We start from the raw sequence: 27,530 nt of genomic DNA on the forward strand, positions 1-27,530 counted from the left end.
CAGGTGCGCTCGACTCCCCGGGATGCTCCGGGGGCAGGGATGTGTCAGCTGGATGCTCTGCCGGACGGCAGCGATGCTGCCGGTGCTCTGCGGATGGTGCTCCGGTGCTCCGCGGACCAGCCCTGCTCACCAGCCAAACCCTCAGCTGGGGCCACCGGAGCAGCCCCAGCAGTGAGCACCAAGGTCCTTGGGAAGGACTCCCCCCCCCCCAAAAAAAAAGAAAAAAGCCCAGCATTTTGGCAAAATTGCCCATTCACCAGCAATGAAAATCTGGCCAGACCTCACTGCAAGTCCACGCAGGGTGACAGAGCCAGGGGCTGAAAACAGAGGCCCTTGGCCCCAGGCTGCGGTGATCCACGGACTCCTTACCCAGTCGCCTGCAAATGCAGCACAATGTGAAGGTTCCCCACGCCGTCCTTCACCCCAGCAGCCCAACGTCCTTATTTCCTCTGGGGACAGGGGACGCTTGAGACCTTAACACCGTTTTACAGCCCTTGCTAGCACCTGACAACTTGCTGCGGTGGCACGAGGTTGCACAGGCAAGGTGAGCTGTGCAACTCACACTGTCTTTTCTAAGCTCATTTTTTCAGACTTTTATTTTATGGGATTTTTTTTCCCCCTACTTTCACAAGGAGGAAACGAGAAATGTTTAGTGACGGGTGAAATTCTTGTCAGATGTCCAACACCAGGAACGAGGGATGCAGAAACAGGCCGTTTGCAGCCTGCTCCAGCCCCCGTGGGCCGGGGCGCGGGGACGGAGCTCTGTAACGTTCCTGGGAAGCGGGCACCAGCGGGACCGACACGGTTACGACAGGCTTTACCTTTGCCAATACAGAGCGGGGAACAAAAGCAGCGCGGTTATGGAGGACCCGAAAGCTTTCTTTGCCAGCAGGCACTGAGTCAACAAAAGCCGTGCTATTTTAGACTCGCTTGGGGTAAAGAATGAGGGCATGAAATCATGAAGTTCGTTAGCACAGGATGTCTCGGAGGCCAAATATGTAAATGGCTTCAAGGGGGATTATGTAAATCGGTGGAGGTAGCTCCATCAGGGCTATTAAGGTACGAGTGTCCGGATGCAAACCCCTTCTCAGGAAGTCCGGGAGCTGACTGCCGGGATGGGAGGGACTTGCCGGGAAACAAATCTGGTTTCTTCTGCTCTCGCCGCGAGCAGCGGTGGCGGAGCAGGGGCCGGCGGAGGGACCGTGCAGGGCTGCTCCGCCGGCCACAGGAAACACGCTGGGCTTCAGCAATCCTGCACTGATTCTGCTGAAGCTAAAAGAAAAAGGAATAAAAATCGTTGCTGAGCGTTTCAGCGTTAAAAGAGCAATCTCTGATCGTACGAGGGGCGGCTCCGGGCCGGCACAGGGAAAGCTGCGGATGGTTTTTAAGGCGTTAAACTGCCAAGGGTCTCTGTGTGACGGAGGACGGCACAAACCTCAGTGCGTGAACCAGCACGAAAAGCAGGCGGGGAAGAAAGCTGGCAAGGAGAGGAGTCAAAGAGCCCGCTGCCGGGCCGTGGGAGGGCTGCCCAGAAAGGCGGGGGCCGCCGCAGGGAGCCAGCTGAGGGGCAGCAGGGCTGTGCTGGAGGAGAGGCCAGTGGGGCAGAGAGCAGGACCGGAGCGACCCGCAGGGCCCTGCGCCAGCAGCGGGTGCTGCAGATCAGGGCAAGGGACATCCCAAAGCTGGGGTGACTGGGGTAGGGGACACCCCCTTCCTGGGGCCGCTGGGACAAGGGATAGCCACATCCCCACGATGAGCAGGGCAGAGGATCCCCCTTTCCTCAGGGTGACCATGGCAGGGGACAGCCCCCCATCTTGGAGTCACGTTGTCAAGGGACATCGCTTCTGCCGAGATGCCTGGGCTAGGGGACGCCGCCACTCCCCGAGGGGACCCGAGCAGGGGCACCGCTTGCCCGGGAGGGAACCAGGGCAGGGGACGTTCCCCTCCTGGAGTCACTGGGACGCGGGACTCATCCTGCGACGGGAGCAGCCCCCAGGCCTTCCCGCGGGGGCTCGGGGCGAGCGGGCCGGGGGCGGTGCCCGCCGCCGCCCCCGCCCCCGGCCCGGCCCCGGCCCTGGCCCCGCCGCCCCCGGCCCGGCCCGGCCCGGCCCGGCCCTGGCCCGGCCCCGCCGCCGCCCCCGGCCCGGCCCCGCCGCCCGCCCTCGGCTCGGGGCTGCGGCGGCAGCGCTGCCCGGCGCCGCGCTGCAGCGCAGAGCCGCCGCGCCCGGGCCAGCGGCTGCCCGCAGCGGGGCCCGGCGGGAGCCGAGACGTCGGGCCCGGCGAGGTGAGGAGGCGGCGGTGGCGGCCGGGCCGAGCCGGGCCAGGCCGGGCCGGGCCGGGGCGCCCTCCGCCCCCGCGGCGCCCGGCAGGGAGCGGCGCCACCGGCACCGGCTCCGCCGGGCGCGGAGGGCCCGGGAGCGGCACCGGGAGCGACCGAGGCGGCGGCTCGTCCCGGCGGCGGCGGCCCGGAGCCGCCGCCGCCCGGGGCCCCGCGGAGGCGCCGCTCCCGCCGCCCCGGGGCAGCGCTGGGCCGGGGCCGGGGCATCCCCGGCTCGCCCCGGTCCCGGCCCCGGTCCCGGCCCCGGCCGCGGCCCCGGCCCCGAGGAGCTTTCGCTGCTGCCGCGAACACGGGAACGGGGCTCTTTGCCCGACCCCGGGGTGACACCGGGAGCGGCGGCTCTGGTCTGCCGGGCCGGGCCGGGCCGTGCACCCGGCTGGTGGGAGCAGCTCGGGCGGGCAGCAAACCTCCCCCAGTGTGCTGGGGCTTGCAGGGCGCTGTGGGGCGCCCCAGGGTGCTGCAACGCGCGTGGGGTGGGGGCGCTGTGGGGCACCCCGGGGCGCTGGGCGCTCTCCGACGGGGAGGGTGGCGAGGCCGCGGCGGGCCGGGGGCGCGCAGCGGGCGGGCGGGCGTGCGGGGAGCCTGCGTCGGGACGGTGCCGGGCACCAGCGCCCAGGGCGCCCTGGCCCTGCCTGTCTGTCCTGAGCGTAAATTCAAGCCTGTCACCGAGGAGCGGCACCTCCCCGCGCACTCCCGGCGGCGGGACGGCTCTCAGGCTGTCGGGGCTTGTTGCAAATGCCGTGTGTTGTCACCAGCCTGGGAGGAATTGGGGAGGTTTCGGTGAAAAGCGCCGGTAGGCAGCTGCCGCACGGGTCGAGGGCGGGTGGGCGACGGTGTTTCCTAGCGGAGCCGTGCACAGAGCTACCGTGTGACTGGGGAACACAGAGCTGATCCCCACGCGCGTACCTCGGCATTTGGCCCACGCGCTTGTCATCCAGGTGTTGCGTGCGCCTGTTGTGCAGGTGTTGCGTGGGCTCAGTGAGGTGCAGCGGGCTTTGGAGCGGTGCTGCTGCTTCCCGACCGACCGGGGAGGCGATGACAGCAGCAACTCCATAAATAACGGCCCAACCCACGAATTAGGCTGTTGAGAACATCGAAGCTCTTCCCAGTCCCTCCGGCCGGGCGCTGGCTGCATCGGCGTGGGGTGTCCTGGGCACCCGTGAAAGCCAGGCACCCGCGGGAGCTGTCTGTGCCGCTTGGGGCTGCCGCAACTCTCATGCAAGGAGCCCGAATCCCGGCAGGTCTTTGGCAGCTCCCTGGCCCCTCGCTGGAGAGGAAGCCGCCTGCTTGCTCAGTGGTTTCCCTTTAACTTTGGAACAGCCTCAGCCCTGGGCTTTAGGGCTTATCGCCTGTGCGCAGCTTCAAGGGAAACGTGCCTTTCAAAGATAAATCAAGCTGCACTGGCCGGGGTTGCTCTGGACACTGTTCCTCTCGCATTCCTGATGACCTCAATATTTTGGCTTAGGAGGATAACCGGTGAGATCCGTCGGCGCATCCAGCCCCCGGCGGTCACCCCGCTCCAGCCACGGTGTTTGAGCAACCCTGGCTGGAGCAAGGCGCGTTGCCGGGAGAGGCCGAGCCGGAGGCGCGGAGCAGCCGTGCTTTCCGTTTGCGCCAATCGCTAAAGAAACGCGGCACCAAGGAATCCAAAGCTTCGGAAGAAGCTCTCACCCCACCCCGTGTCCTCAGCCTGCCTGGCAAGTGGCAGCAGAGCCAACCAGAGGTCTTTGCAAGTATGTTCCTTCCTCGGGACCCAGAGGAGGACTCGCCCCTTGGACCCTGAGGCTGGAAAGCCCCGGTCGGGGCATCTCGCCGCCTCCGACGCTGAGCTGTTGGGCAGCAAGAGCCGGGCTTGGTCCCAAGCCCTGGGGCATGGGGGAGTCCCTCATCCTCTGCCCTTCCCGGTGGGGTTTCTGTTTAATTCCTTACTGGAGGAACGTGGCTCGGGAGCTGCCCAAAACCCATGGACTCGCTCCTGACGGTACCCGAGCTGTGGTTTCTTCGCAGGGGCTCGGTGGCAGATTTGGGCTCTGAGCGGCCGCGGCTAAGGCCTCACGGCTGCCAGCTGCTGCCTCGTCTGTGCGGGTGCAGTTTAGCTTGTGACTTTGGCGTGGGCGCAAACACGCAGCCAGCTGCAACCTGCCTGGGCTCCGAGCCCCTCGGCCACCTGCCTCGTCCTCGCGGTGCGGGTGGCCGGCACGCCGCTTACGGGACCCACTTCTCTTAGCGGCCTCGAGCTGAGGGGCTCCAGTCTGGGGTGTCTGTGCAAGGCGCCCGGCCGGAGGCCACGAGGGGCGGCGGGGAGCACGCGAGCTCTGCGCTCCCAGCAGGGCCGCCGCGGCTGCCGGAGGTCGGACCCTTCCGACAAAGCGGCCGACGGGGTCGGGATTTAAGCCGAGCTGGAGAGCGGTTTCCCTTTGAAGCGGCGTCGCCGCGATCGGGGCCGGCCGAGGACAAGGCTGGCTTTGTGCAGGCGGTGCCCGCGGCGGGGCCGCAGCTGCGGGGACTTAACCCTCCCGCCGACGCGGCCTCGCCGGGCGCGTCCGCCCCCGTTTCAGCTTCTCCGTGCTCAGGCGGCGCTGGGGCTCTCCCAGGCTCAGCAGCGCGGCGAGGCTGCGGGGACGGAGGGAGCCTGGCAGCGGCTTGGGACCCCGCGGGGAAGCCGGGAGACGGGCAAAGGAGGAAGGAAAGAGCTTCGTGAGCGCTGGAGGTGGCTCGTTTCTGCAGCTGTGCAAATAACCACGCAAGCCGCCGCTGCCTCCTCCTCCTCCAGCCCGGTGCCCTCCTCTTGTCCCAACCCGCCGCTCACTCCGGGACGGTTTGCACGTCTCCGAGAGCCCGCAGGTCCCTAACGCCCGGCCGGACCCTGCAGCTCAGGTGGCCGACTCGGCATTTGCCCCTGGATCCTGCTGCCCCGCGCTGCCAGCGAGCCGCCGAGCATCTCCCGCCGGTGGGGGAGACGCGGGCGCCCACCAGGCCGTGGCAGCGCAGCGGATTCGTGCTGCAAATCCTTTCGGATCTCCCCGGTGGCTGCCAACAGCAGCCCCGAACTCGCGGGGTTTCTGCCGCCCGGGACCTGCTCTGCTCGGCCCTTCTCCCGCCCCCGGGGCCGCTCGCGCATTCCTGAGCGCTGGCGCGCGGCCGTTTCCTGGCATTGTGCAGGGATCGGGAACGTGACTCAGGCTGGAAGCGCCCGCAGGAGCGGGGCCCCGTGCCACGGCGGGGCAGCGCGCGGCTGGCCCGGCATTTCGAGCCTCGCCCGGTGCGCGGCCCCGGCCGTTCTGCTTTGCTTCGTAGCCGAGCGAAAGCCGAGGCTGCCGCTCCGGAGCGTCCCGTCCCTTCGGGCCAAAGTTAAACAGGGCTGAAAGATGCAGGAGGATCGACTGAGGCTCTTCCCTGGTTTGGAGAGGCCTCGGGGCGGCTGCCAGGGCTCGTGCACGGAGCAGGCGTCGGGAAGCCAGGGACGGACCGCTCGGCTCGGGCGGCAGCTCGCGGCGGCGCGGGGCAGAGACGCGCCCGGCACTGCGGCTGCAGCGCTCCCGGAGCGCGGCTGAGCCTCGTCTCGGCCGTACGCGAGAGGGAACCTCCAACTGACAGCAAACGCGATGCCAGAAAAAAAAAGCCCCTTCGCTACGAGCGGGGCCGCCTGGAGCCGGCAGCTCCGCGGGAAGCCGGGGACGGAGCGCGGTGGCGGTGGTGGCGGTTTTTCCTGGCCCGGCCCCAGGCGGGACAATACCCGGTCCGGCAGCGGAAGGGAGCCGCCGCCGCGCCGCTTCCCCCGAGGAAGCAGCCCCGCTGGTCCCCGACGAGCGCCGGAGCCGCGTGGCCATTCCTGGTGCCGTCCCTCTTCCTCCCGTTTGATTTACAGCGTGCGCGAAGCCCGGAGGGAAGTTTATCCTGGCCCGGGCGCTGTTTAATTACCTGGAGGAAGGAACGCCGCGACGGGCGGAGAGGGAGGCCGGCCGTTTCCCGGAGCGGGCTCCGGGGCTGGAGGGGACGGGCAGAGCCTCTCCGCGCGGCTCCTTGGACGCGGCGTGGAAACGTGCCGATCCCCAGGGCCCGGCCGCCTCCGCAAACCGTCAGGCAAAGCGGGAGTTCGAGCGAGGAGGAGGGAGAAAGCGGGGCTGAGAGTCTCGCTGCAAAGAAGGGCTGGAAAACGGGAGATTTTGGGCGACTGCCTGTGGCGCTGGTTAACCAAGGGAACCGCTTTCCCGAGGAAACGTGGCGGGGTTGATCCCGGCGCCCAGCATCTCCCGGGGAGCCGGTGCTGCGACGGAGCATCCCGGCCGGCCGCGTCTCCTCGCACGGTGTCGGGGAGCCGAGCGGGGGGCTCGCGTGGCGCCGGCGTTCCCGGTTCGTGTGCGTTCCCGTTCCAGCTGGTCCGAGCTGAACGGTCGCGTCTGCCGGCCTCCGAGTTTCCCCCCGGCTCTGAACGCCCGCGGCAGTGGCAACGGCAGCGCTCGGGGGACCCGGCGCCCTACGTTGCATCCCGGCGCCGGTGGGGGGGGGGCAGGAAGGACGGGGGTTTCCCACCGGCTTCATCGCCGGGGACCCCATCGCTCAGCCGAGCTCCTGAGCTGGAGCAGGGATACGGGCGGGCAGTGGGGACCCGCTGCCAGCCGGAAGGTGCCGTTTAGCATCTTCTTCCCTTAAATCAGCGCCTCGAGCTGCCCCCCTGCAAGCAGCCCAGGGTGTTTCTTGCTGGTCTGTTACCGGGGGCTGGTTTCTGCCTCGGCTGGGGCGAAGGGCCCCTCGCTGCCCGAAATACGCCGGCGCGCAGCCCGGGGCGAGCCACGAGAGTGCTGCTTTCTCGCTCTATTTTGAGCATTTCTTTGCATTTCCTTTTCCCCCCCCCCCCCCCCCCCCCCGCCGTGCCTTATCCCGCGTTATCAGCCAGCAGAGGTTCTCCCCGCTCTGCACCTACTATGGAAGTGCTCCGGCCGCCCGGAGCTAATTTTAGAGGTGATGGGGGGGCGCAGCGGCCGTGCCGGGGCGCCGCCGGCCCCTCGCCGCGGAGAACCGCGAGCTGCCGAGTGCGGGCGGACGGGGAAGGGACGAACCGGGCTCTGCGCTGCGGGAGCCGGGCAGGGCTGCAGGGGGAACAGCGGCTTCTCCGGGGGCTCCCCGGGGCGGGGGGGGGGGGAGTCAGAGCTGTTGCCGAGCGCGGTGGGAAGGGAGCTGGGACCCCGCTCGTCTCCGTGCAGCCGGCGTGTCCGAGGATCCGGGGATGAAGGCGCGATGGGGTGGGAGCAGCGTTGTAGGTATCCGAGGCGTTTTGGACAAAACTAGCTGGAATCAGGCCGGATCCTGCGTTTGGGAGACTTCGCGGCCGGGGGGGGCGTTGCCGAAGCCTGAGCCGAGCTGCAGCGAGAAGCAGAAAAGCTCGGGCGAGCCCCGGGCTGCGCCTGGGAGGGGGCCCGGGCGGCTCATCCGCTGGCCCCCGGCCCGCCCGCGAGGCCGCCCAGCTGCGAGCCAGGAGCCGTGGCGGAGCCGGGGGGGCCACGGCCGTGCTCAGCCCCCCACCCCCCCCCCCCCCGGCAGCGAGGCCGGAGCTCGCTGCCCCGGTATTTCAGCCCGTGCGCCCGGCGCAGCCGAGCTCTGCCTCGTGACTCCGCACGCTCGGAGCTGGCAGCGCCTCCTCGGAGCCGAAGCCCGGGCGGCCTCGGCCGTCCCAGGCCGGGCTGCGAAACATTCCTTAAATGTACAAACCATCCCCGGGCTCACGGGCGGCTCGATGCTTAATCCGCCCGGGAAGCCGGCCCACGGCGGGAGCGGGGCCGCGCCGAGCCGCGCCGGCTCTCGCGGCCGGCAGGGCTGGAGGGGGGCAGGCGCCCGGGGCCCGTCCCGCCGCGGCGTTCCCCGGCGCGGGCTGCGCGCGGATGGGGCTCACCGGCCGGCGCCCGGCCGGTTTCGAAGGCGTCGCCGAAGCGGGACCCCGCTGTCGTTGCAGGTTGAGGGTCCCCCGGTCGGCGGCGTTGGCGTCCCCGGGCAGAAGATGGCTCAGCCCGCGCACCTGAACCAGAACCTCCCAGGTGAAGGGAGCGGCGGGCGCTGGCGGGGGGGGACGCGGCGCCGGGCACGGGGCGGCCGGAGGAGCGCTGGGGAAGCGGCCGGGCCCGGTGGGCTGAACGCGGCGGGGGGGGTGGGGAGGTGGGTCCTGGCGTGTCCTTGCTCCAGCACCAAACTCCTCGCTGCGGAGCAGGTGCCTCGAAGCGCCCGACCGCACCAAGCACCCCGCTATCGGAGCGGTGGGCTGCAAATCCCAGCTCGCCCAGTATAACCCAGTGGGGAAGCCTTCCCGTCTCCATCAGACCGCTGCCTACGCACCCCAGCGTCTCCCTGCTTGTCTTGCAGATCTCGGGGGCCCGTTCTTGTACAGGGACCAGGACGATGGGGAGAAGAGCTCGTATTCGGTGGAAACCCCCTACGGCTTCCTCTTGGATCTGGATTTTCTGAAATATGTCGATGACATCGAAAGCGGCCAAACGCTCAAGAAAGTGCCGCTGCCTCGGAGGGCGAAGGCGGCCAGGCAGCAGCCCGGCGCCCTGCGCAGCCCCAGCAGCCAGGCCAGCGGCTGGACGTCCACCGAGTCCCTCACCTCCACGACCAGCGAGGAGGGGAGGACCACGGTCCTGCTGTCGCCACGTGCCCGGGCGCCCCTGGAGACTCGGGAGCCCCCGAGCAAACAAGTCTCCCACCCTGTGTCTCCGACGCCGGCGCTACGGCTGCTCCCCCCGCCTGCCCGCAAGTGCCTCGTGCAAAACCCCCGGGTGGAGAAGACCTTGCTGGAGACGAGCAGAAGGCTGGAGCAGGAGCAGGGCCATTTGCTGGAAAGCGGGAACGTCATCGAGCCCGGACCACCTAGTCCCTCCCAGGGCAGCAGCTCGGCCGGCCCCGGCGGGGCGCCCGTTGCCCCAAGCCAGCCGCCCGCGTGGGTCCCCTCCGGCGGGAACGGCGAGGGCCAGGCCGCGCTGAGCCCCTCGCTCACGGGCTCCACCAGGATGAGCCCCTCCACCTCGGGGCACAGCACGCCGGCCACGGGGCTCAGCGCCGCGCAGCTGCAGCACGTGCGGGAGCAGATGGCCGCTGCTCTCCGGCAGCTCCGGGAGCTGGAGGAGCAGGTGAAGACCATCCCCATCCTGGAGATGAAGATCTGCGAACTCAAGCAGGAGAAGGAGAAGCTGCTGGAGAAGCTGTCCGTGGAGCCCAGCGAGGCTTTCCGCTCGCCCTCGCGGCTGCCCAGCGCCGGGGCGGTCAGCGGGGGCGAGCTGGAGAGCGACGCGGAGCCGGCCAAGGCGCGAGTGAGTAAAATCGCGGAGCTGAGGAAGCTCACGGAGAAGCTGTCCGTGTCGGAGCGGAACGGAAAAGGCAGTCGGGCCGCCGGGAGGCCGTGCCGCTCCGTGGCCGTGGGCGAGGACCGGGACATGAGCGACGCCGTCTTCTACTACCGGTCGCAGCGGCCGGGCTGCTCGGCGCCGGCCGGAGGGGAGAGGGAGAGGAGGGACGTCGCGGTGTGGGTGCTGGAGTCCTCGCTGGGGCTCCCCACCGAGGCCGAGAGGGAGCTGGAGCTGCTGCAGCACACGGTCGGCCACCAAAAGGAGGTGATCGCCCTGATGGAGGGCCACCTGCGGGAGGCCACGCGGGAGCTGGAGGAGCTGCGGCTGGAGGTGTGCGCCCGCCGGCCGCGGGCGCTCGCGGACAAGGAGGTCACGGCCAAGCCGCAGGTGGCCGAAGCGCTCGTGGAGGCGGCGGTGCCGACGCGGAGCCAGGCCGCCGGCGACCCCGTGGAGATGGCGGACCGGGGCGTGAGCTGCTCGCCGCCGACCGCCTCCGTCGGAGTCGGGTGCCGCCTCGAAGGGAAGGACGCGGCGGTGGGACGCGCGGAGAAGGGCGTCCAGGCCGACGGAGGGGCCGCGGAGCCGGACCGCGGCGCGGCCGACGCCGGAGGCGGCCGGAGACATCCCGAAGAGCGCGGTGCCACCGAGCCGGAGCCGGGAAGGAAGGAGGGCGCCGGGCCGGGCATCCCGGCGGCGCCGGAGACGGGCCACGAGGATGCGGCGGCGGGGGACGGCGGAGCCCCCCCCAGCCCGGCGGCCGGTGAGCGGGGGGAGCTGGCGAGTCGGGTGCCCGCCGCGTTTCGGGGGCCGAGCTGGCGCGGCCGTGACCACCCCCCCGTCTCCGTGCCGTGTCCCCCTCCCTCCTTCCAGGAGCCCTCAAGTCCATCATGAAGAAGCGGGACGGCGCCACGGGCAGGAGCGAGGCCGAAGGCAGCAAGAAGAGCCTGCAGTTCGTCGGGGTGCTGAACGGCGAGTAGGTGCCGCGGGGCGAGCGTGGCCGGGCCGGGTGCCGCCGGCGCGCTGCCGAACGCTGCCCCTGTCCCCCCCCGCCGCGCAGGTACGAGAGCACATCCAGCGAGGAGGAGGAGGACGAGGAGGAGGAGGACGAAGGAGACAGCTCCTCCGAGAAGCTCTCGGCCGACAGCTCCGGCAGCGACGCGCAGGACGACGCGGACACCTCGGACGAGGGGGGCGAGAGCGACGCGGGCAGCCCGGAGCAGGGGGACGGGGACGGCGCCTCCGTGCCGGAGCCCGCCGAGGTGAAGGAGAAGTAAGTGTGGGAAGGGGCCGCCGGCGGATTTTTGCTCTTTTTCGGTTTGTTTTTTTTTTTTTCATTTTTCTTCCTGAAGCCCGGTGCCGGCCCCGACCCTGCTGCCGTGGCGTTTTGCTTCCTGCAGAAACCATTCAGCAGGAAAAACAAAAATCATTCCAGTTTTTCAGGACTCCTAAGGAAAACGGGAGGCTGCGGCTGCCTTTCTTATGGAGGAGCTAATTTGGAAAAAAAAAAAAATAACAGCTCCGTGGCGTTTTTCAACAAAAGGGGGGGAAAAAACAGCCTAAAAATGGGCAAATTCCTCCAGGCAAGGCCGTATAAGGCGCAGGCGCGCAGGCCCGGCCCTCCCGGAGCTGCAGGAGCGCCGCTCGCTCCCGCTGCCCGGTTCCTCCCGGAGCGGCTGGCGGCGGAGCGGCCGCCCGCCCCGTCCCATCCCGTCCCGTCCCGTCCCGTCCCGTCCCGCCCCGGCACGGAGCAGTTCTGCCCCTCCGAGCCGGGCTTTGCACGGTCGGGGAAGCGCAGGGAATCGGATGCGGCGGGGAGAAGTGCCAAAAAGCCTCCTCGGAGCCGCAGGAGCAGCCGCCCCGCAGCGTCGCGGGCTGGAGGTGGTGATGGGCGTCGCGGGTGCTCCTTGCCGGGGCGGGGGGGGGGGGGTCGTTTTGGTGGCGGCTGCGCCGCGCTCAGAGCCGCCCTCGCTGCCCCGGTAGGTTCGAGCTGAGCCCCCGAATGCGGGAGGCCTGTCTCATCGTCAAGAGCCACCTGGGCCACCCCGGCGCAGCCAAGAGCAAAGAGGCGGTGAGTCGGGGCGCGCTGCGGGCGGGAGGGACGGCTCGCCCCTGCGGGGTCCGGCGGCTGCCCGAGGTCCCAGCTTGGTGGACATCTCTGGGGCTTGGTGTCCTCAAAGCCTGGCTGGAAAAGCCTGACCTAGAGCTTCCCCTCCGCAAAACACGGCGCTGTTCTCTGCTCCAGAGCAGAGGTCCAAGGCAGAGCCCGGAGGGCACAGCCCTCTGCAGGAGAAGCAGCTCGGTGGGCTGAACGTCCTCCAGATACCCCCAAAGCCACGTGGGCTCAGCTAGGGGCATCCTGCAGGGGCATCCCGGCAAGGGGCTGTGGTTTAGGGTCCTACCTGCCTTTGCCTGCCCCCCATCCCGGGAGCCAAGGAGGTGACTTCTGCTCCCTGCCTGTACTGCTCAGGCACCGAGCCCATCAGGGTGACAGGGGGGACAGGGGGGACGTGGTGACGTGCCCTGGAGCCGCCTCTGCCAGCTCAGCCTCGCTGGCCGTCCGCAGCTCGCCAGCAGCAGCCTGGTGCTCCAGGAGTGGTTCCGCGTGTCCAGCCAGAAGTCATCCGTCCCCGACACCGTCGCCAACCACCTCCTGGCCTTCGCCGAGGTCTCGCCGGCCCTCCTGGCCCACGTGGTCAACCTGGCGGATGGGAACGGCAACACGGCTCTGCACTACAGCGTCTCCCACTCCAACTTCCACATTGTGCGGCTGCTGCTGGACACCGGTGGGTGGGCGCCAGCTCCGCCGCTTCCCCTCCCTGGAGACTTCGGCTTGCTCCAGGCCTCCTCGCGGGTCCCCATCCCTGGGTTTCCCATGAGAAATACCCTCTGGCTGGAATGCCACCACCTCCCTGGCCATGTCCCCGCAGTGCCGGGCATGGGGAAGGTGCCACCCCGTGCCACGCGCCTGCACACACCGAAGGGGGAGGCTCTGCACGTGAGCAGGGCTCGGATGACCCTGGTTTACAGTGAGAAGTAACCCCTAAGGATGACCTACGGGGCTGGGGGATGTGGCTGGGTTGTAGGAGGACGGCGCAAGGCATCGCCGGAGGGCAGTGACAGCCCTGGGGCAACCCCTGGCCTGAACAGCTCTGCTGTAGCCACCAGCAGAGCTTTTCACCAACGTTGGTAGTCTGGGCAACTTCCCTTGGCCCTTTGGTAGCCCAGGTTTGGCAGGGAGGGACCCAGCAGCAGGTCTGGGCCTGCGAGGCTGCAAAGCAGGGGAGGGAGCAGGGTGCACGGCTCCGTCCCGCGGGCCACAGCCTGCCCAGCACGCAGCACCCGTCGGGCCCCGCTGCCCTGGGAGCGGTGTCCTGAGTCCCCCAGCGCGCCCATGCCTCGCAGGGGTCTGTAACGTGGACCACCAGAACAAAGCCGGCTACACAGCCCTCATGCTGGCGGCGCTGGCAGCGGTCGAGCAGGAGGAGGACATGAACGTGGTCAGGAGACTCTTCAGCATGGGCAACGTCAACGCCAAGGCGAGCCAGGTTAGTGCAGGCTGCGGGGGGGGGGGGGGTCTGCTCACCAATGCCGTGTCTCGACTCTCCCCCTACCCGCAGTTCCCAGTGCCACACCTACCTCCTGTGTACCCCAAGGGTTTACAGACCTGGAAGGGCAAGTGCGTGGAGAAGGCATCACATCAGGAACTCCTCTTGCCCAGCATCAGGGCTCTCTGGTTGCACCCACACCTGGTCTCCAAGCAAGGAGATGCTTGTAGCCTGGGTGGGCACCTGGGGACAGTAGCGGAGCCTCCCCAGGGCTGTGAGATGACAGGGAGGCACAGCTAGGGCCTGGCACCTTCACGTGCAGGTAGGAGCAGCCTGGCAGTGTCCCTTGCGTTGCAGGCCGGCCAGACGGCGCTCATGCTGGCCGTCAGCCACGGCCGGCAGGAGATGGTGGAAGCCCTGCTCGCGTGCGGAGCTGATGTGAACCTGCAGGACGAGGAGGGCTCGACCGCGCTGATGTGCGCCTGCGAGCACGGCCGCGTGGAGACGGTGAAGCTGCTCCTGGCTCAGCCCACCTGCAACATCTCCATCGTGGACAGCGTAAGCGCCGCAGCGGCGTTTGAGAGGCGCGAGCCCTCCGCCGCTCACGCCCCGGCATGCTTGGGCTTCCTGCTACCTCACACTGCTCTGCTGAACCTCTTCCCAACCGCTCTTCTGCCCTTTCTAGGATGGTAACAACGCTGTTGCCATCGCGCTGGAGGCCGGCCACAGCAACATCGCCGTGCTCCTGTACGCCCACCTCAACAGCACGAAGACACAGCCACCGGTGAGTACCGTGGAGCCCGCCAGCTCCCGGGTTGCTGCCACCTGCCCTGTCCCATGCAGCGGCCACGGAAGCAGCACCATGCCACTGGCTTGGTTGCATGGGGGAAACACAGCCCAGCGGTCCCTTTTGGGAGGGGGCACTGCCCAGGGAGGTGGTTGTGGAGGGGCGAGCAGACCCACTGGGTGCCGTAGGCTCAGCAGAACCTCAGCCGCGCTCTCCAGCAGAGCGCCAGCTTGGCTCGCTCCGACCTTGAGGGGCTGCAGGGGTCTCTAGAGACATTTGGTGACAGTTTTCTCTCTCTGCAGCAGGGGATGTCACCAACAGGCACCAAAAGTCCTGGGAATCCAAAGAAACCAAATTAGAGCAACCTTCAGATCCAGTGCATACTCAGCTGGTTTCCATCACTGCTGGGCTGTAATTTATGTCCTCCCTCCTGCCACTCCTGTGTGCTGTATCACTCCCTGAGGCTGCAGAGGTTTTTATTCTACTATCAGCAGAGCAGGCACCATCCCTTGGGCTCGCTCTCCTGCGTCTGCTGAAGGGAGCAGCCTGCACTCGACTGCCTCCTTCTGCAAAGTGACAGAAGAGCTAAAAGTCAAGTGACCTTGGGGTAGGAAATGCAGTGAGCTGAAGCCAGCCCTGTCCCCTCCCGGTCCCCATCAGCCCGGGTTCTCATCACAATCCCCGGAGCTGTGCCAGCTTGGAGCCCTCTGCAAGTCACAACAACAGAAAACAAACCCAGCCAAAACAGCACACGGTTTGCTCTCTGCAAGCTCCCGGCAGCTTGGAGAAGGCAGCGGAGCGAGCGTCGGGAAGCAGGGCTGCGAGAGGGCGAACTCCAGCTCAGCAGGCAGAAGATGCAGAACCAGAGACTGCATCCAGCACTTCTCTCCTACCTGGCGGTGCCTCTGACACAAGCCGGCATGTCGTCCAGCCTCTGGCAGCTGCAAGCTCTGGTAGTAAATCTGTCACCAGACCTAGCAGAACATGCTTTTGTCTTTTCTTCCCTCAGAAGAAATGAAAAACTTGCAGGTTTCAGTGTTTTTAAATGGAAGACTGACACCAACACCCCACCCCACCCCCAGCTAAAGCCAATAGGAAAAGGTCAAACTAAGCATTTTTGCCAGGGAAGAAAAGTGCAAGATCTCACCAAATTGCCTGCTTGAATTCCTCTTGGTCTCCATCGCTTCCGCGGGCTGGGGAAGGCAGAGCCTCACTGATTGACCAGGGAGGGGACACAGGACAGCTGATTACCACCGCCTTATAAATACGCTGGGAGCACTTCCCAACTCAAATACTTGCTCTCTTTATTGTCTGGCATTTCCTTTCCCAGCTGACACCTGAATTTTCCATAGCACATGAACATGAAAAAAGAATTATATTGCTTAGTCAAAAAGCACAGTTCATCATCGGATCAGTCAATGCTTTGCTTTGCTCATCAGGAGCAAATCTGGCTGCTCAAGGCTGCAGCCAGCACGTTGACAGAAGGTGGCCACCAGCCATGAATTCAGAGCTGGAGACTGCGCGCAGCCCTTACCCCACCTGGGAGCAGGGGCCTTCCCTAGAGGGAGACAGAAATTACCCTGTAAACATTGACCATTCTAAACTCTTACCTACTGTGAAGACAGCTAGAGCCAACACGTAAGTCCCTTTCTGCCCACTTTCCTTCTCAAGGGGGAGGAGAGTGGCTGAGGATAGCTCCAGGAAGGAGCTGTGAGGGTTCAGAAAGCCTAGGGCCTGTCAAGACGGATGTGGATGTAAACGTATGCGTTTGTGTCTGTGTGCACGTGTGTGTGTGTGCAGCAAGCCAGGTGGGAACACACGAGGTAAGGACTAAGGACTGGGAGAATAAAAGGCTTTTGCATGCGAAGCAGGCTCTGCTCTCAGAATCCTTCACAAAGAAGGAAAGCAGTGCCGCAGCCTCCACTTCTGTTCTTGGCCCATCTTCCTCTCTTAACGTTGCTTTTGCACCACACAGACCTGGTCTGAGCCATACTATAAGCGGGGAAATACTCCCCAATAAACCTGTTCTGGGCAATACACCCTGCTGTTCTTGCTGTGGACCTGTTTCAGCTTTGCACAGAGCTTAATCTAAGATGCTCACAGCAACACCCTAGTACACTGCTCTGTATGTAACTCATATTCACTGCTTTGGTTTCACATTTGTTTACTGATATTTTAATATTGATGTTTATTTTTAAGATACAAATAAAATTTAAAGTAAAATTATTTTGAACTATTACAACACAGCAACCATCAGCAGTCTCCTGCCTCCTCATCTGGGTCAAACTAAAACACCCAGCACATCTTCAGCAGAGGGATAGCCTGGACACAACTTTTGCTGTGAGCAGTTGCCACCGTGGTTCAATTGATTTCTTGCAACCTGATGGGACTGACCAAATCTGCTGCTCTTCTAAATGAATTACCCCTGCAGTCAGAAACTGGATTGAGATACCATGAGGTGGTTTTTGCTGGCCTGTTTCACTTGGTAGGACAAATGTCGGGACCAGATGTAGCCCTTTGCTATCCTCAGTTTGTTTTGGTGCTTTGGTATCGTTAATCTACATTATTTTAGAGCAATCATCTGAATGGGAGAGGGGATGCAAGGTCACCTCCCTCCTCATTTGGCTGCAGAGCACACTGACCAGGCAGAGATATGTGGGCAAGGCTACAGCTGCTCTGAGCCACCCCCACTGCTAGTTTACCTCCATCCCAGCTCTGAATCACAGCTGATCCCTCACATCGTGGTCACTCATCATGCACTGCACCTGTCACAGCTGCTCGGCCCCACATCACTGGCCTGGCACAAGCACACACAACTCTTTGGTCCCTGCCAAAGCTGTGCTGCAAACAAACAGCAGCTGGAGAAGTAATCTCCAAGGTGGACACCTTCTCTCTACCTCTATGGATAATTCCCAAGTACTCTGCTGTGTCACAGAAACCATGAATACATAGATTCACCCTATTCTCAAACTCCAAACAAAAGAGGAAACAAAATCAGAACAAGCAACAGCACAAAAACACACTAGTCGAGGGCTTGCTCCAGAGAACAAAATCCATCTAAGACTGCATGTGGGTCTGACTCAGCACACCCCACAAATGCCCTCAGAAAGGGAAAAAAAAAAAAACACAAATGCTGTTGAACAACATGCTCAGTCTGCTTCAGTCCAGTAATCTGAGTACCTACTCCAGAGGTGCCCTCCTCAACTTTTAAGATATGTCATTCCTAGCTGCCAGTAAAGTGCCTTAAGTAAAGCACACTCAGGTAGGAGAAACACTCTGCCAACAGAAAAACCAATGTGCAAGAACACAGCATTAGGAAGTAGAGACCTCCTAACTCGGTTCAAACACCTCACAGACCAGGATCACTCAATTGTCAGAAAATGCCAGTTCCACCACAGGCACAAATAAAGTGCTTACAAGCCAGCTGCTGCCTGTACCATAGCAATTTTTAGTCTCATTTTTAATCTTTTCAGTCTCATCTCTACCATTACATAATGGCCTAAAACAATAAACCTTTCTAGCTGATATTGTGGCAGAAGGGGAAGTTGAGGACAAGAATAAATCAGACTGATTTACTAGCTCTTCTAACAGGGGCAAGTACTATTTATGGTAACTGCCAGAAAAGACAGCAGGTATATTTATAGTAACATTTATAGACTACTGACCACAGAAAAATAGAAGCAGAAGGCAATTGCTTTGAAAGCCAGTCCAAATTTTGACTATGAAAAGTGAAAGAAAGTGAAATTCCAAGAAGGTCCACAAAACTTAAGTGTCACTCCAGTGGCTATATCGAGGGAAACATTTACCAAATGCATGATCATAACTAAGGTCATTAATCAACACAAAGCTAGTTATTTCTCCTGTAAAATATAGATTAATACAAAACACAAAAAAGCAGTAATATCAAGGTGAAGGCATTTTATCCAAAAAGGGTAAGGGTAACCCCTGTAATAAGGCGATTTGGCTTTTGTCCCTCTACTGAATGCAACTGTTTAAGGTAAACGCATAAGCCCTGAGACAGGCCAGAGCACCCACACATTCAACAACTGAGACCTAGACAAACCATTACTGGGAAAAAAAAAAAAAAAAAAAAACACCAACAACAAACTTTATTGTATTAGCTCCAAATGCCATCCTCTTCTTCTGTGAGCCACATCTGGCAGAGCAGATGTCAACTAGCAGCTCTTGAGCTAGTGCAGTATGGCCTTCATCACCTGGGAGGAAGACAGCAGAGAGTTGTTTTGGCTACAGAACTGCTCGTTTGAACGGTTCAAAAGGGGCGGAAGTAAACGGAAAGGAGCGTTTCGTGCTACTTGCGAGCTGGGCGAGCCGCCGGACGCAGCGGGCCGGGGCCGGGACTCACCGGCGGGTCAGCGCAGCCGCCGGGCCTCGCGCTCCGACTCGAGCAGCGTGAGCACGTCGCCCTCGCGCACCGGCCCCTTCACGTTGCGGATGATAGAGCGGCTCGTATCGTCCATGAACTCCACACGCACCTGGAGAGCGGCGCGGCGTCAGGGCCGGGCCGGGCCGCGCCAGACCGGGCCGGGCCGGGCCAGGCCGCGCCGCCCGCGCCCCTACCCACCTGCGTGCACTGCCCCTGCGAGCCGGTCCGGCCCAGCACCTTGGTCACCTGCGGGCACAAGACACGGCGTCAGCGCGCGGAGCCGGCCGCGGGACCCCCCCCGACCCCCCAGCCCCGGCCCCGACCCTCGCGAGCTTGATGGGCTGCACGCGGCTCGTGTCCATGGCGGCGGCTCCGCGGCGGAGAGGCCGCGCCGCCGCCCCGCCCGCCGCTATATAGCGCCACGTCTCGCGAGACCCGGCGTGCCCCGCGCGCGCCCTCCCGGCGTGCCCCGCGCGCGCGCGCCCTCCCGGCGTGCCCCGCGCGCGCCCGCCCTCCCGGCACCCCCCGCGCGCGCCCGCCCTCCCGGCACCCCCCGCGCTGCCCTTCAGCGCGGCCAAGATGGCGACGGCTACTCGGATCATCCAGCGGCTCCGCAACTTCGCGGCGGGGGTAAGGGCGGCCGCGGCCCCGCCGCGCTGCGGGAGCGCCGCGCTGCGCCCCCCGCCCTGAGCCGCTCTCGCCTTGTCTTGCAGCGGGACCTCCAGGCCAAGCTGGCGCTGCGCTACACCGAGATCTCCAAGAGGTAAGAGGCGGCGGCGCCCTCCCCCCCCACCGCGATGCTGCCGCTGCCTGGGCCCGTCCTAGAGCCGCTGGCCCAACCTCGGCCCTGTTCGCTGTTTCCTCGACCTGGGGGCGGGACGACTGGCGTTTTCTGGCCCCGCGGCTCCCTCGTCGGCCGGGATTCTTGTTTCCCGCCTCCCGAAAGAGGAGGAGGTTGTCCCTTGGGGGGTCGGTTACCGCGGAGGCGTGGGCGAGGGGGCTGCAACTTCCCCGCTCTGCATTTTTAACATGATTGTATTTGTATCAAGCTTATTTTACTGCCATAAAACCTGGTTCAGCTGTAGGCTGGCCAGCGCGCAGCGCTTGCGTTCTGATTTCACGTTAACACGGAGATCTATTTATGATAACTCGCGTGCTGAAGGTCTTGAAACACTTACTGTCTAGAACCCAGCCGCCACCTCGGCTCCCAGTGGGTCCCAGCCACAAGTTTGCAGATAACTATTATTGCACCCGTGATGGACGCAGAGAGGCTTTCCCACCGATTGTTGTCGCATCAGCACAGAAAACCCTTGCTGCAGGGGCTCAAGCTGACAGGTAGGTCAGACCTAGTCTGTCCTGCTGTTTTACAGCTGTAACTCTGCAAGCTAAGCAAAGTTGAGCCTAGTTTGATGTGCCTGGATCATCCCTAAAACTACAGAACTCTTCCAATAAATAACATTGTATCTAGCAGATTCATAGAAGAACACTGAACTTGTATTTTATTTCTGTATCTCTTCTTGACTAAGTAAACAAGTTGGTTGGAAGTTGAGTTGCCTAAACTCTCTAGCAGTAATAAAACCTGTACTCCTAATTAAATTTGAGTGTTCTTTATAAGGTGTGATTAAAACCTAGTCACTGCTTTTTTCCTTCCTCTATCACAGTTCAGGGTCTGCAGTGATAACAGCTGAGAAAAAACCTGTGACACCAGGGCCAGCGCTTAAGAAGTGGGAGCTTTCAAAAGACCAGCCTTATCTGTGAGAAATAAAGACAATGAGGCTGGAGTTGCTGGATGTACAGGTTGTAGTTCGTTAAGAAGCAGCACTGTAATTTGGAAGCCCACACTGGATTTAGCAACTACGATACTGTCTGTATTGAATTTATACTAGCTTTGCTGGTGCGTGACTAATAAATAAAATTGAAGCTCTGATGCCTTTGTTTTGTCTGTTCTGTTTGAATTACACAGATTATTTTTAATATTACCTTTGGCATAAACTTTGTTTTCTTGAGGGAATAGCAACATAGCATACAGTTTTGAGCTTTGGCTCAGATGATTTGCAAATTAATTGTGTGTGATGATAACTGATCTAAGGCAAGACCCCTAAATCTGTTTGAAATATCACTTAAGATGAAAAGATACTGCTTTGGCTGCTGAACTCAGTGCCTTACAGGTGAAAAGCCAGCTTGCAGGGCAAATGCTGGTCATTAGCCTTAGAACAGGAGTTTTCTGCTCTTAGGTAGTAAGTGTGCAGCTGCACACTTATGAGAGCAATTTCTTTAAGAGGTATGGAGCTCTGGGCTGTTCTGGTGCTTGTACTTCTAGTACTAAGAAGTTATTTGAAAGGGTACATCCAGCCCTGCTTCTACTTTCATAGGGACATGTGGAAACCACAGTAGGTGAATGACAAAGGAGAATAAAGAACATTAAATAGTAGTGACTTCTGGATTTTTGTTGTTCCTGAGTTTGTGATTCGTTTGATTCCGTGCTCAGCAGCCCAAACGCTGCATCTGCTCTGGACTGTCACATCCTGAGAAAGAGGGTTCCTGTGGAAGGTGGACTAGGGTGGGCAGATGAGGAAAGCAGATGCTGCCATGCACACTTGGGACTGAAGTGATTTCAGCACACATCAGCCAAAACAGGAAAAAATGTGAAATAAGGGGAGCAGGGTAGAGGTAAGAGAAATATAATCAGCACTAGCAGCAGGGGTGCTACTGTAGAGCAGATGACAAGCTGAAAAGCGTAATCTAGAACAAGATGAGGAACTTAGCCCTGTGAGCTTTACCTTGCATCCACCACTCCTTCATTAGAGTAAGTGGAAGGAGTGGGGTGCCCAGCAGAGCAGAAAGGCTCTTCCAGAAATCCCAGCTGGATGGGGCAAAACTAGGGCTGTCAGAAGTGCTGTAGCACAGTGCAGTACATGTGTTGTGCTGTCAGGGCTCTGTGGCAGAGGTCAGCTGTCACGAGCCTGTCCCAGATCATCCTCTTAGCTTGAGCTGTCTTGAGCCTGGGACTTAACTATTCTGTTACCCTGTGTCGAGCCCCTTCCTCTCTGCAAGAGGAGCAAGGCTGGGGCGTGGATTCAGGAGCAGCAGCCTCTTCTCATTGCAAAGTCACACGTGAACTGCTTACTGATCCCTGAGCTGAATGCTTCGTCTTCAAAGCAAAACTTATCTTTATGGGGCCAAGGTCATGTGCCAAAACTTGCAGGCATGTTCGTGACAGTAACTTCTCTTCCTCTGTCCAGCCTACGTGGTCCTGCCAGAAGCATTTTTGTTGTCCCAAATCCTCAGGCTCAGAGACTTCAGTTACAGTGGGGGCAGAGCTGCTTTTCAGTCTGGTGACAATTTTGTGCTCTGTCTCTCTACGTTAAGTCATTTCACAGTAATAAATGTTTTACATGTTCACATGGACTGTTCTATGGTAAGACATCAAAAATGGGCCCGTTTCTGTTAAATTAGACTCCCCTTCTGCTTTAAAAGCCAAAGGCTTATTTCTCCCTTTTCAGTTCCTATAGATCAGGGCAACTTCTGTTGCATACTTGCTTTCTACTGTCTCATTCCATGTTCAGCTTCTGCGCTATAGGAGTAACGGGGCTGAAGGAGAGTGTGACGATGAGCAGATGTTGTACTGCTGCAGTGCAGGAGAACCCCACTGTAGATCCCAGTCAGGCACTGGTTGGAATGGTGAGATGGTGCCTTCATATCTAGCCCTGTAAATCTCTACCTTGGGGTTTCAAGATATGAGCTGGGAGCTAATAACCGTTTCCCTTTTCTGGGCTATGACAGCTGTATGGAGCGACAGCAGCTGCATCGACACTTGTACTTAATGAATGATGCCAAAAGCAGCATCTTTTTTTTGGGGGGGGGGGTTGTGGAGGTAAAGCTGGTGCAAGTCCTGTGTGTCTGCACCTTTATGTCCTTTGCAAAAGAAGCCCTCAAAGGTTGAATGTAGGCAAGTTGATGCTGTCTCTTCAGCTTGCTATGGTAGATGCCCTGCTCGGGGTAGTATGTGACAAATGCAAACAGCTAATAAGAACGGAATGAAGAAAAAGAGAAGTACAGAGCTGGAAATAGTCCCTTATATAAAGGATTAGTGCTTCAAGCTCATTACTGTCTTAAGGAGCGGACTCTTAGCTGCTTCCAACTCCTACAGTGCAAACCTCAATCTGATAAGCAATTGGCTTTGGGAACCTGGCAGGTGCCACGTGGCTCTGTGACACAGGCAGTGCCCCTTGGGCAGTAACTGTCCACTGCTCCTGTGAGCTGAAAGCACTTGCCCTAGTCCATACATGGCTGGTGGGAATGTTCCTGTGAAGTTACTGTCCTGCAACCTGTAAGAGGAATCCCTGCTTTGAAGGGTCAGGCACAATGAGGCAGCTGGGGAAGAGGCGTGCAAGCCTCTCTGCCAATCTGAAGATTGGGAATCACCGGGGCTGCTACCGGACACCAGAGGAAGAAGAAGTCTACATCCCATTTGCACAGGACAGCCTGATAAAGCAATGGAGCTCCCTGCAGGACATGACAGACAGAAATCAAGAGAAAAGCAGAATTCCCTTCCTGAGGAACAAATACTTCCTCAACATTAATGTGGGAGGCAAATCATTCCAGATAGCTTACAAGGTAGCTGCCCGGTATCCCATCACCAGGATTGGGAAGCTAGCCATTTACACAGACCCTATGAAGAAGCTGCAGCTCTGCGATGACTACTCAGTGCAGAGGAATGAGTACTTCTTTGACAGAGATCCTTCAATTTTCCACTACGTCTTCCACTTCTACCGCAGCGGTGTCCTGTGGATAATGGATGAGATGTGCCCCAGTCACTTTGTGGAGGAAATTGAGTACTGGGGAATCCATCTGAAATACTCCCAGCGCTGCTGCCGGATCTTGTTTGAGGAAAAGCAAGATGAACTCATTGAGAACCTGAAAATACAGAAGGAGCTGGAGGCAGAACTGGAGCCCCTGGACTCAGCAGAGCACTTTGAAGGCAAATGCTTAGGGAAGTTTCGGAAGATGATCTGGAACCTCATTGAGAACCCATACTCTTCTGTCCCAGCCAAGATCATTGCTGTCATGTCAAGCTTCTTTGTGCTCATCTCCATTGTGGGCATGACTTTGAGCACAGTGGAGGAGATGAAGCACAAGACCGGGAAGAAGTGGATGGAGCAGCTGGAGATGATCTGTGCCATTTTCTTCACTTCGGAGTATCTCATGAGGCTTATATCCTCCTCTAGCTTCCAGAAGTTTTTGAGGGCAGCATTTAATGCTGTAGACCTAGTGGCCATCCTGCCTTTCTATATTCAGATTCTCTTTGAAAATCTGGATGAAGCGGACACACTTTACCATGAGGAACTGCACAAGATGGAGAACATGAGCAAGCTGGGAAAAGTCCTCAAGCTCATCAAGCTCATGAGGATCTTCCGCATCCTCAAACTGGCACGCCACTCCACTGGCCTCCGGGCCTTTGGCTTCACCATGCGCCAGTGTTACCAGCAGGTTTGCTGCCTCCTCCTCTTCATCGCCATGGGAGTCTTCACCTTCTCTGCTCTTATGCACTCTGTGGAACACGATGTCCCCGGCACCAACTTCACCAGCATCCCCTATGCATGGTGGTGGGCAGCGGTAAGGTGCGGTGTGGCTCCACGGGCAGGGGCTGCCTCAGTGCTGAGGGCTTCACCATGAGTTGCTGGTCAGGAGGCAGAAATGGGTTCAGTTTTCCTGCTGGCTCAGGTTCAGTGAGAAGCCCAGAGCCCTGCATGCTTCGAGGGAGGAAATCAGAGATTGGGACTAAGCTCAGATGCTCAAAACCAGGCATGGGGGCAAGATGTTGAGTCAGAAGTGGCCTGGGAGCCTCCAGGCCTGGCCTTGTGCCGAGGGGGCAAGACTCGGTGGGAGCTTGTTTGTCATGGCAGCTGGGACCCAAGTACGTAGGTGGCCATGGCATGGTTCAGATCCCATGGGATGGATGCTCAGACTGGCCTGAGGTTTGTCCAGGGAGAAGCAGCCTGGCTGGGCTCATGAGACACGAGGAGAGGCGCAGGGGTCAGCGCTCATGGGGCTGAGGAGAGGAACCCGGGACTACGCAGGGATGGGAACCATGGAAATGTGGTGACACCTTGCTGCAGCCTAGGCCCGGAAAAGGAACGTAGATCAGAGCACACTGCAGTCCGGGACGGGAGCCTTTGAGTTGCCGGAGCCCCGGGATGGCTCTTGTTCGCTGCCTGCTCGTGTCGCCAGGAGCCAGCAGCTCTGCTGAGCCAAGCGCTATAGTAAACCTGGGATTAACTCTGAGCTGACAGATAGCTAAAGCACTTGGGTTACAAGGGGTTTTTGATTTGCAGACAAAATGATCCCACCAGTCACTTCTGATATTATAATCTCCCTCCACTACTGCAGGCTGCCTGCCTCTCATTAGTTCCTCCCTGAGGAAGGAAGTGTCCCTTAGCAAAATCAGCTGATCCCGGTGTTTAAATGACGAGGAACAAGAACCCCTGAGTGCCTGATCCCATCCTCCATCAGCATATCTCCGTGCTAGAGCCAAACTGTTTTGTCTTGGCTCCCACCACGGCCCATCGGCTTGCTCCCCTCTCATCCAAATGCTGTTCTCTGGCGTGTGTTCCCAGGCGGTTCCTCCATTTCCCTTGAAGGGAGGGTCTGGGAAGCTCCATTCCTGTGGGATCAGGAGGCTATGGACAGGAAGCGCCAAGCCCGCACTCCGTGTGGGGCAGGAAGCACCGACAGGCAGTTCAGTTGCTGGAGGAAGTTTGGCTCGATGGTGCCTAGATGCTTTTGAAGCCACGCACGCAAACAGGAAGCTTGCCTCCGGCTGGCTCTGCTGCCGGGCGCCTGACCTGCTCCCTTCCCCAGGTTTGCTGTCTTGCAGGGTGCAGCCCCCGGGGCTCTAAGCCGCCCTCTAGCAAACGGCATCAACGGAGGGGCAGGTTTCCCGGAGCGGTTCTGCATACGCTGCTCTTAGCCCAGCTGGAGCGTCCCATGCATCACGCAGGACCGCGCACTCCTGGCCCCGCCGCTGCACGGCTCCCGTCTGGCTGGACCAGGGCTGCATTTGTCCCAGAGCAGAAGCGAAAGGCCTGTTTTCAAGCCTCGCACAAGCCTGCAGAAACTCAGGACTGTTTCTCTGCCCTAGCCTGCAGCTGAGGAGCTGTCGAGGTTTCAAGCCTGTTCCCTTTGCTCGTACCCAGCACCTACATCCCGCACTGGCAGCAGGAGCAGGGATCAGCGCTTTGGTGGAGCTATAAGCCCTTTTCTAGAGAGCTTTGACTTAAATCCTTTTCCTGGTTTCCTGCCTCCACTCCAGCTGCTATGAGCTGCACAGAGGCAGCTCCAGAGGGTTTGGAGCTGTGTTTTCTCAGGAAAAGGAGCCTGTGAAGCAGGCCTTGGGGCAAGGGGAGGACGGAGCAGGTCCTGGCTGTCAGGGAGAGGGACACATAGGACCTGCATGCTGTGAGGATATGGGTGACCCTCCTGGGTCTGGGGAAGGTCTGTGACTCCCCCAGGCTCAGGGGGGGTCTGTGTGGCAGCAGGAACGTGAGGCCAGGGCTGGTCGAGGGAGGGATCGAGGAGGGCCGGTGGTGACCGCACGCTCCGGCTCCACCCCACCACGCCTTCAGCAGCCTGGGCCGAAGCATCTCCAGGCACGGAGAGAGGGTCCCGCCGTGGCCGGGAAGGGGCAGGCGGTGCAGAGCCAGGGAGAGCGCAGGCTGGCGTTGCAGTGACGGGGTTTCAGCCAGCGACGGAGCTGGTGCGCGGTTGGGGCGTGACGGTGAGCGAAGGCCGTGCAGCCGCTGGAGTGGGGACAGCCGAGCTGGTTGCAGCCGCGGGTGCAGAGCAGTGCCTGGGGGACACCAGCTTCTGTGCGCAGGAAGAGCGAGGTGGATCCCAGCGTCAGTCAGGCTGTTGGATGGGGGTAAGAGGGCTACTCCGCCTTGGGGAGGGGGGGGAGCAGCCAGGAGAGGTCTGCTGGGCTTGAACACGTAGCGTTTTATCTTTTCCTGTCCCAGGTCAGCCTCTCCACTGTGGGCTATGGTGACACCGTGCCTGACACAGTGCTGGGCAGGATTGTGGCATTTGGCTGCATCTCCTTCGGCATCATCCTGAACGGAATGCCCATCTCCATCCTCTACAACAAGTTCTCCGATTACTATGCCAAGCTGAAGGCCCACGAGAACGAGACCAGCCTCTCGCTCAAGCTCTCCAGGCGGATCCGCTTCAAGGAGCGAGCCCTGCGGAAGCTGTCGGAGTGCTGTGGGGCCAACCCACATTGCCATCACTGACCCTCCACCCCCAGACAACCCTTCCACCCCAGCTTGTCTCCCACCGTGATATCTCCTGCCCTCTGTCCTGACCATCCCTCACTGCAGCTGCTCTCCTAGGTCCTGTCCCCTAGGAAGGCTTCATGACATGGGGACTGACAGTGAGCAGGAAGTCATGGCAGCATCCTTGGGGCAGACCGGTGCAGAGGTACCAGAGCTCAGGCTCTTTGGAGGGATGAAGCACGGCTGTGACTGTCCTTGGGCTGTGACCTTCCTCAGTACTGCGTGCTGGATGCCGCTGTCCTGGAGAGCAATGAATAAAGGAGCAGCTATAGGGAGTACGGTACAGACGTGGCAGCATGTCTGTCCATCGTGGTCAGCTGGGGAATGGGGCACCCCGAGGACACAGGACAAGAGCAAGTGCGATGCCTCAGGCTAGATTTTCACCACGAGGAGGGTGGTAGAAGTCTACACACGTGATGAGATAAAGCCCAGTGTGATACCTGCCCAGGTTCTACTCTGCTCCTGTGTCGAGTGGGACACACAAGGGCTCTCCCTACTCCAGCCCAGCAGCCGGTGATCAGGGGTCGTTTACTAGCCAAGCAGACAGTTCAGCCTAGACTGAGCCCAGCATGGAGACCTGGGTGAAGACCCATGGTGGTGCTCAGCAGTCTGGGAAGAGCCTGGCCATGTTGTCCATGGGGCTGGGGTGGCTTCTGGCTGGAACATGCTCCCCTCTGTTGAACCCGGGATTTCCTTCAGTGTCACCAGGTGTCCTACCAAGGGGGAGCTCTGATCCCCTGTAAGGGCTCAGCTCTGGGTGCAGAACAGGGATGTGATCAACTTCATGGGAAGACGAAGGAGGAAGGCTC

At 61.0% G+C, this 27,530-nt stretch overlaps 4 protein-coding genes across 8 annotated transcripts; 3 read left to right on the forward strand and 1 right to left on the reverse strand.

Annotated features, from left to right (window-relative positions):
- The first annotated feature begins 2,199 nt into the window (after window positions 1-2,199).
- KANK3 (KN motif and ankyrin repeat domains 3) lies at window positions 2,200-16,233 on the forward strand. Of its 5 annotated transcripts, none has more exons than XM_062596449.1 (11): window positions 2,200-2,284; window positions 8,289-8,370; window positions 8,693-10,435; window positions 10,546-10,648; window positions 10,733-10,945; window positions 11,656-11,743; window positions 12,239-12,458; window positions 13,078-13,220; window positions 13,578-13,778; window positions 13,906-14,004; window positions 14,310-16,233. In XM_062596449.1, exons 2-11 carry the CDS (start codon window positions 8,334-8,336, stop codon window positions 14,364-14,366), a joined length of 2,904 nt encoding a protein of 967 aa, XP_062452433.1. In that variant the 5' UTR covers window positions 2,200-2,284; window positions 8,289-8,333; the 3' UTR covers window positions 14,367-16,233. The 5 variants fall into 5 exon arrangements, with proteins under 5 accessions (XP_062452433.1, XP_062452431.1, XP_062452430.1 ...); XM_062596447.1 differs by lacking the exon at window positions 2,200-2,284 and adding an exon at window positions 4,287-4,319; XM_062596445.1 differs by lacking the exon at window positions 2,200-2,284 and having other exon boundaries at window positions 7,916-8,370; window positions 8,693-9,552; window positions 9,607-10,435.
- A 1,864-nt stretch (window positions 16,234-18,097) lies between these two features.
- RPS28 (ribosomal protein S28) lies at window positions 18,098-18,820 on the reverse strand. Its single transcript, XM_062596450.1, has 4 exons — window positions 18,715-18,820; window positions 18,590-18,637; window positions 18,371-18,500; window positions 18,098-18,221 (listed from the first exon to the last, which is right to left on the reverse strand). The coding sequence occupies exons 1-3, from the start codon at window positions 18,751-18,753 to the stop codon at window positions 18,378-18,380; spliced, it is 210 nt and encodes a 69-aa protein (XP_062452434.1). The 5' UTR covers window positions 18,754-18,820; the 3' UTR covers window positions 18,098-18,221; window positions 18,371-18,377.
- A 91-nt stretch (window positions 18,821-18,911) lies between these two features.
- Window positions 18,912-20,318, forward strand: NDUFA7 (NADH:ubiquinone oxidoreductase subunit A7). Its single transcript, XM_062596249.1, has 4 exons — window positions 18,912-19,021; window positions 19,105-19,154; window positions 19,577-19,726; window positions 20,053-20,318. Exons 1-4 carry the CDS (start codon window positions 18,971-18,973, stop codon window positions 20,147-20,149), a joined length of 348 nt encoding a protein of 115 aa, XP_062452233.1. The 5' UTR covers window positions 18,912-18,970; the 3' UTR covers window positions 20,150-20,318.
- Window positions 20,319-22,756: 2,438 nt separating this feature from the next.
- Window positions 22,757-26,679, forward strand: LOC134151657 (potassium voltage-gated channel subfamily V member 2-like). The gene is made up of 2 exons (XM_062596403.1): window positions 22,757-24,007; window positions 26,407-26,679. Exons 1-2 carry the CDS (start codon window positions 22,757-22,759, stop codon window positions 26,677-26,679), a joined length of 1,524 nt encoding a protein of 507 aa, XP_062452387.1.
- Window positions 26,680-27,530: the final 851 nt, after the last annotated feature.

Source organism: Rhea pennata, chromosome 27, assembly GCF_028389875.1.
Source record: "Rhea pennata isolate bPtePen1 chromosome 27, bPtePen1.pri, whole genome shotgun sequence".
NCBI lineage: Eukaryota > Metazoa > Chordata > Aves > Rheiformes > Rheidae > Rhea > Rhea pennata.

Excerpts from the sequence above, each read along its gene's own strand:
- NDUFA7 (XM_062596249.1), top strand. The coding sequence starts at position 18,971 with ATGGCGACGGCTACTCGGATCATCCAGCGGCTCCGCAACTTCGCGGCG. Across the intron at positions 19,155-19,576 it reads TACACCGAGATCTCCAAGAG|AACCCAGCCGCCACCTCGGC; the intron begins GTAAGAGGCGGC and ends CTTACTGTCTAG. Across the intron at positions 19,727-20,052 it reads GCAGGGGCTCAAGCTGACAG|TTCAGGGTCTGCAGTGATAA; the intron begins GTAGGTCAGACC and ends CCTCTATCACAG.
- RPS28 (XM_062596450.1), bottom strand. The coding sequence starts at position 18,753 with ATGGACACGAGCCGCGTGCAGCCCATCAAGCTCGCGAGG. Across the intron at positions 18,638-18,714 it reads AGCCCATCAAGCTCGCGAGG|GTGACCAAGGTGCTGGGCCG; the intron begins GTCGGGGCCGGG and ends TTGTGCCCGCAG. Across the intron at positions 18,501-18,589 it reads CGCAGGGGCAGTGCACGCAG|GTGCGTGTGGAGTTCATGGA; the intron begins GTGGGTAGGGGC and ends GCCGCTCTCCAG.
- KANK3 (XM_062596444.1), top strand. The coding sequence starts at position 8,073 with ATGCTTAATCCGCCCGGGAAGCCGGCCCACGGCGGGAGCGGGGCCGCG. Across the intron at positions 8,371-8,692 it reads CCTGAACCAGAACCTCCCAG|ATCTCGGGGGCCCGTTCTTG; the intron begins GTGAAGGGAGCG and ends CTTGTCTTGCAG. Across the intron at positions 14,005-14,309 it reads GCACGAAGACACAGCCACCG|CAGGGGATGTCACCAACAGG; the intron begins GTGAGTACCGTG and ends CTCTCTCTGCAG.
- LOC134151657 (XM_062596403.1), top strand. The coding sequence starts at position 22,757 with ATGAGGCAGCTGGGGAAGAGGCGTGCAAGCCTCTCTGCCAATCTGAAG. Across the intron at positions 24,008-26,406 it reads ATGCATGGTGGTGGGCAGCG|GTCAGCCTCTCCACTGTGGG; the intron begins GTAAGGTGCGGT and ends TTCCTGTCCCAG.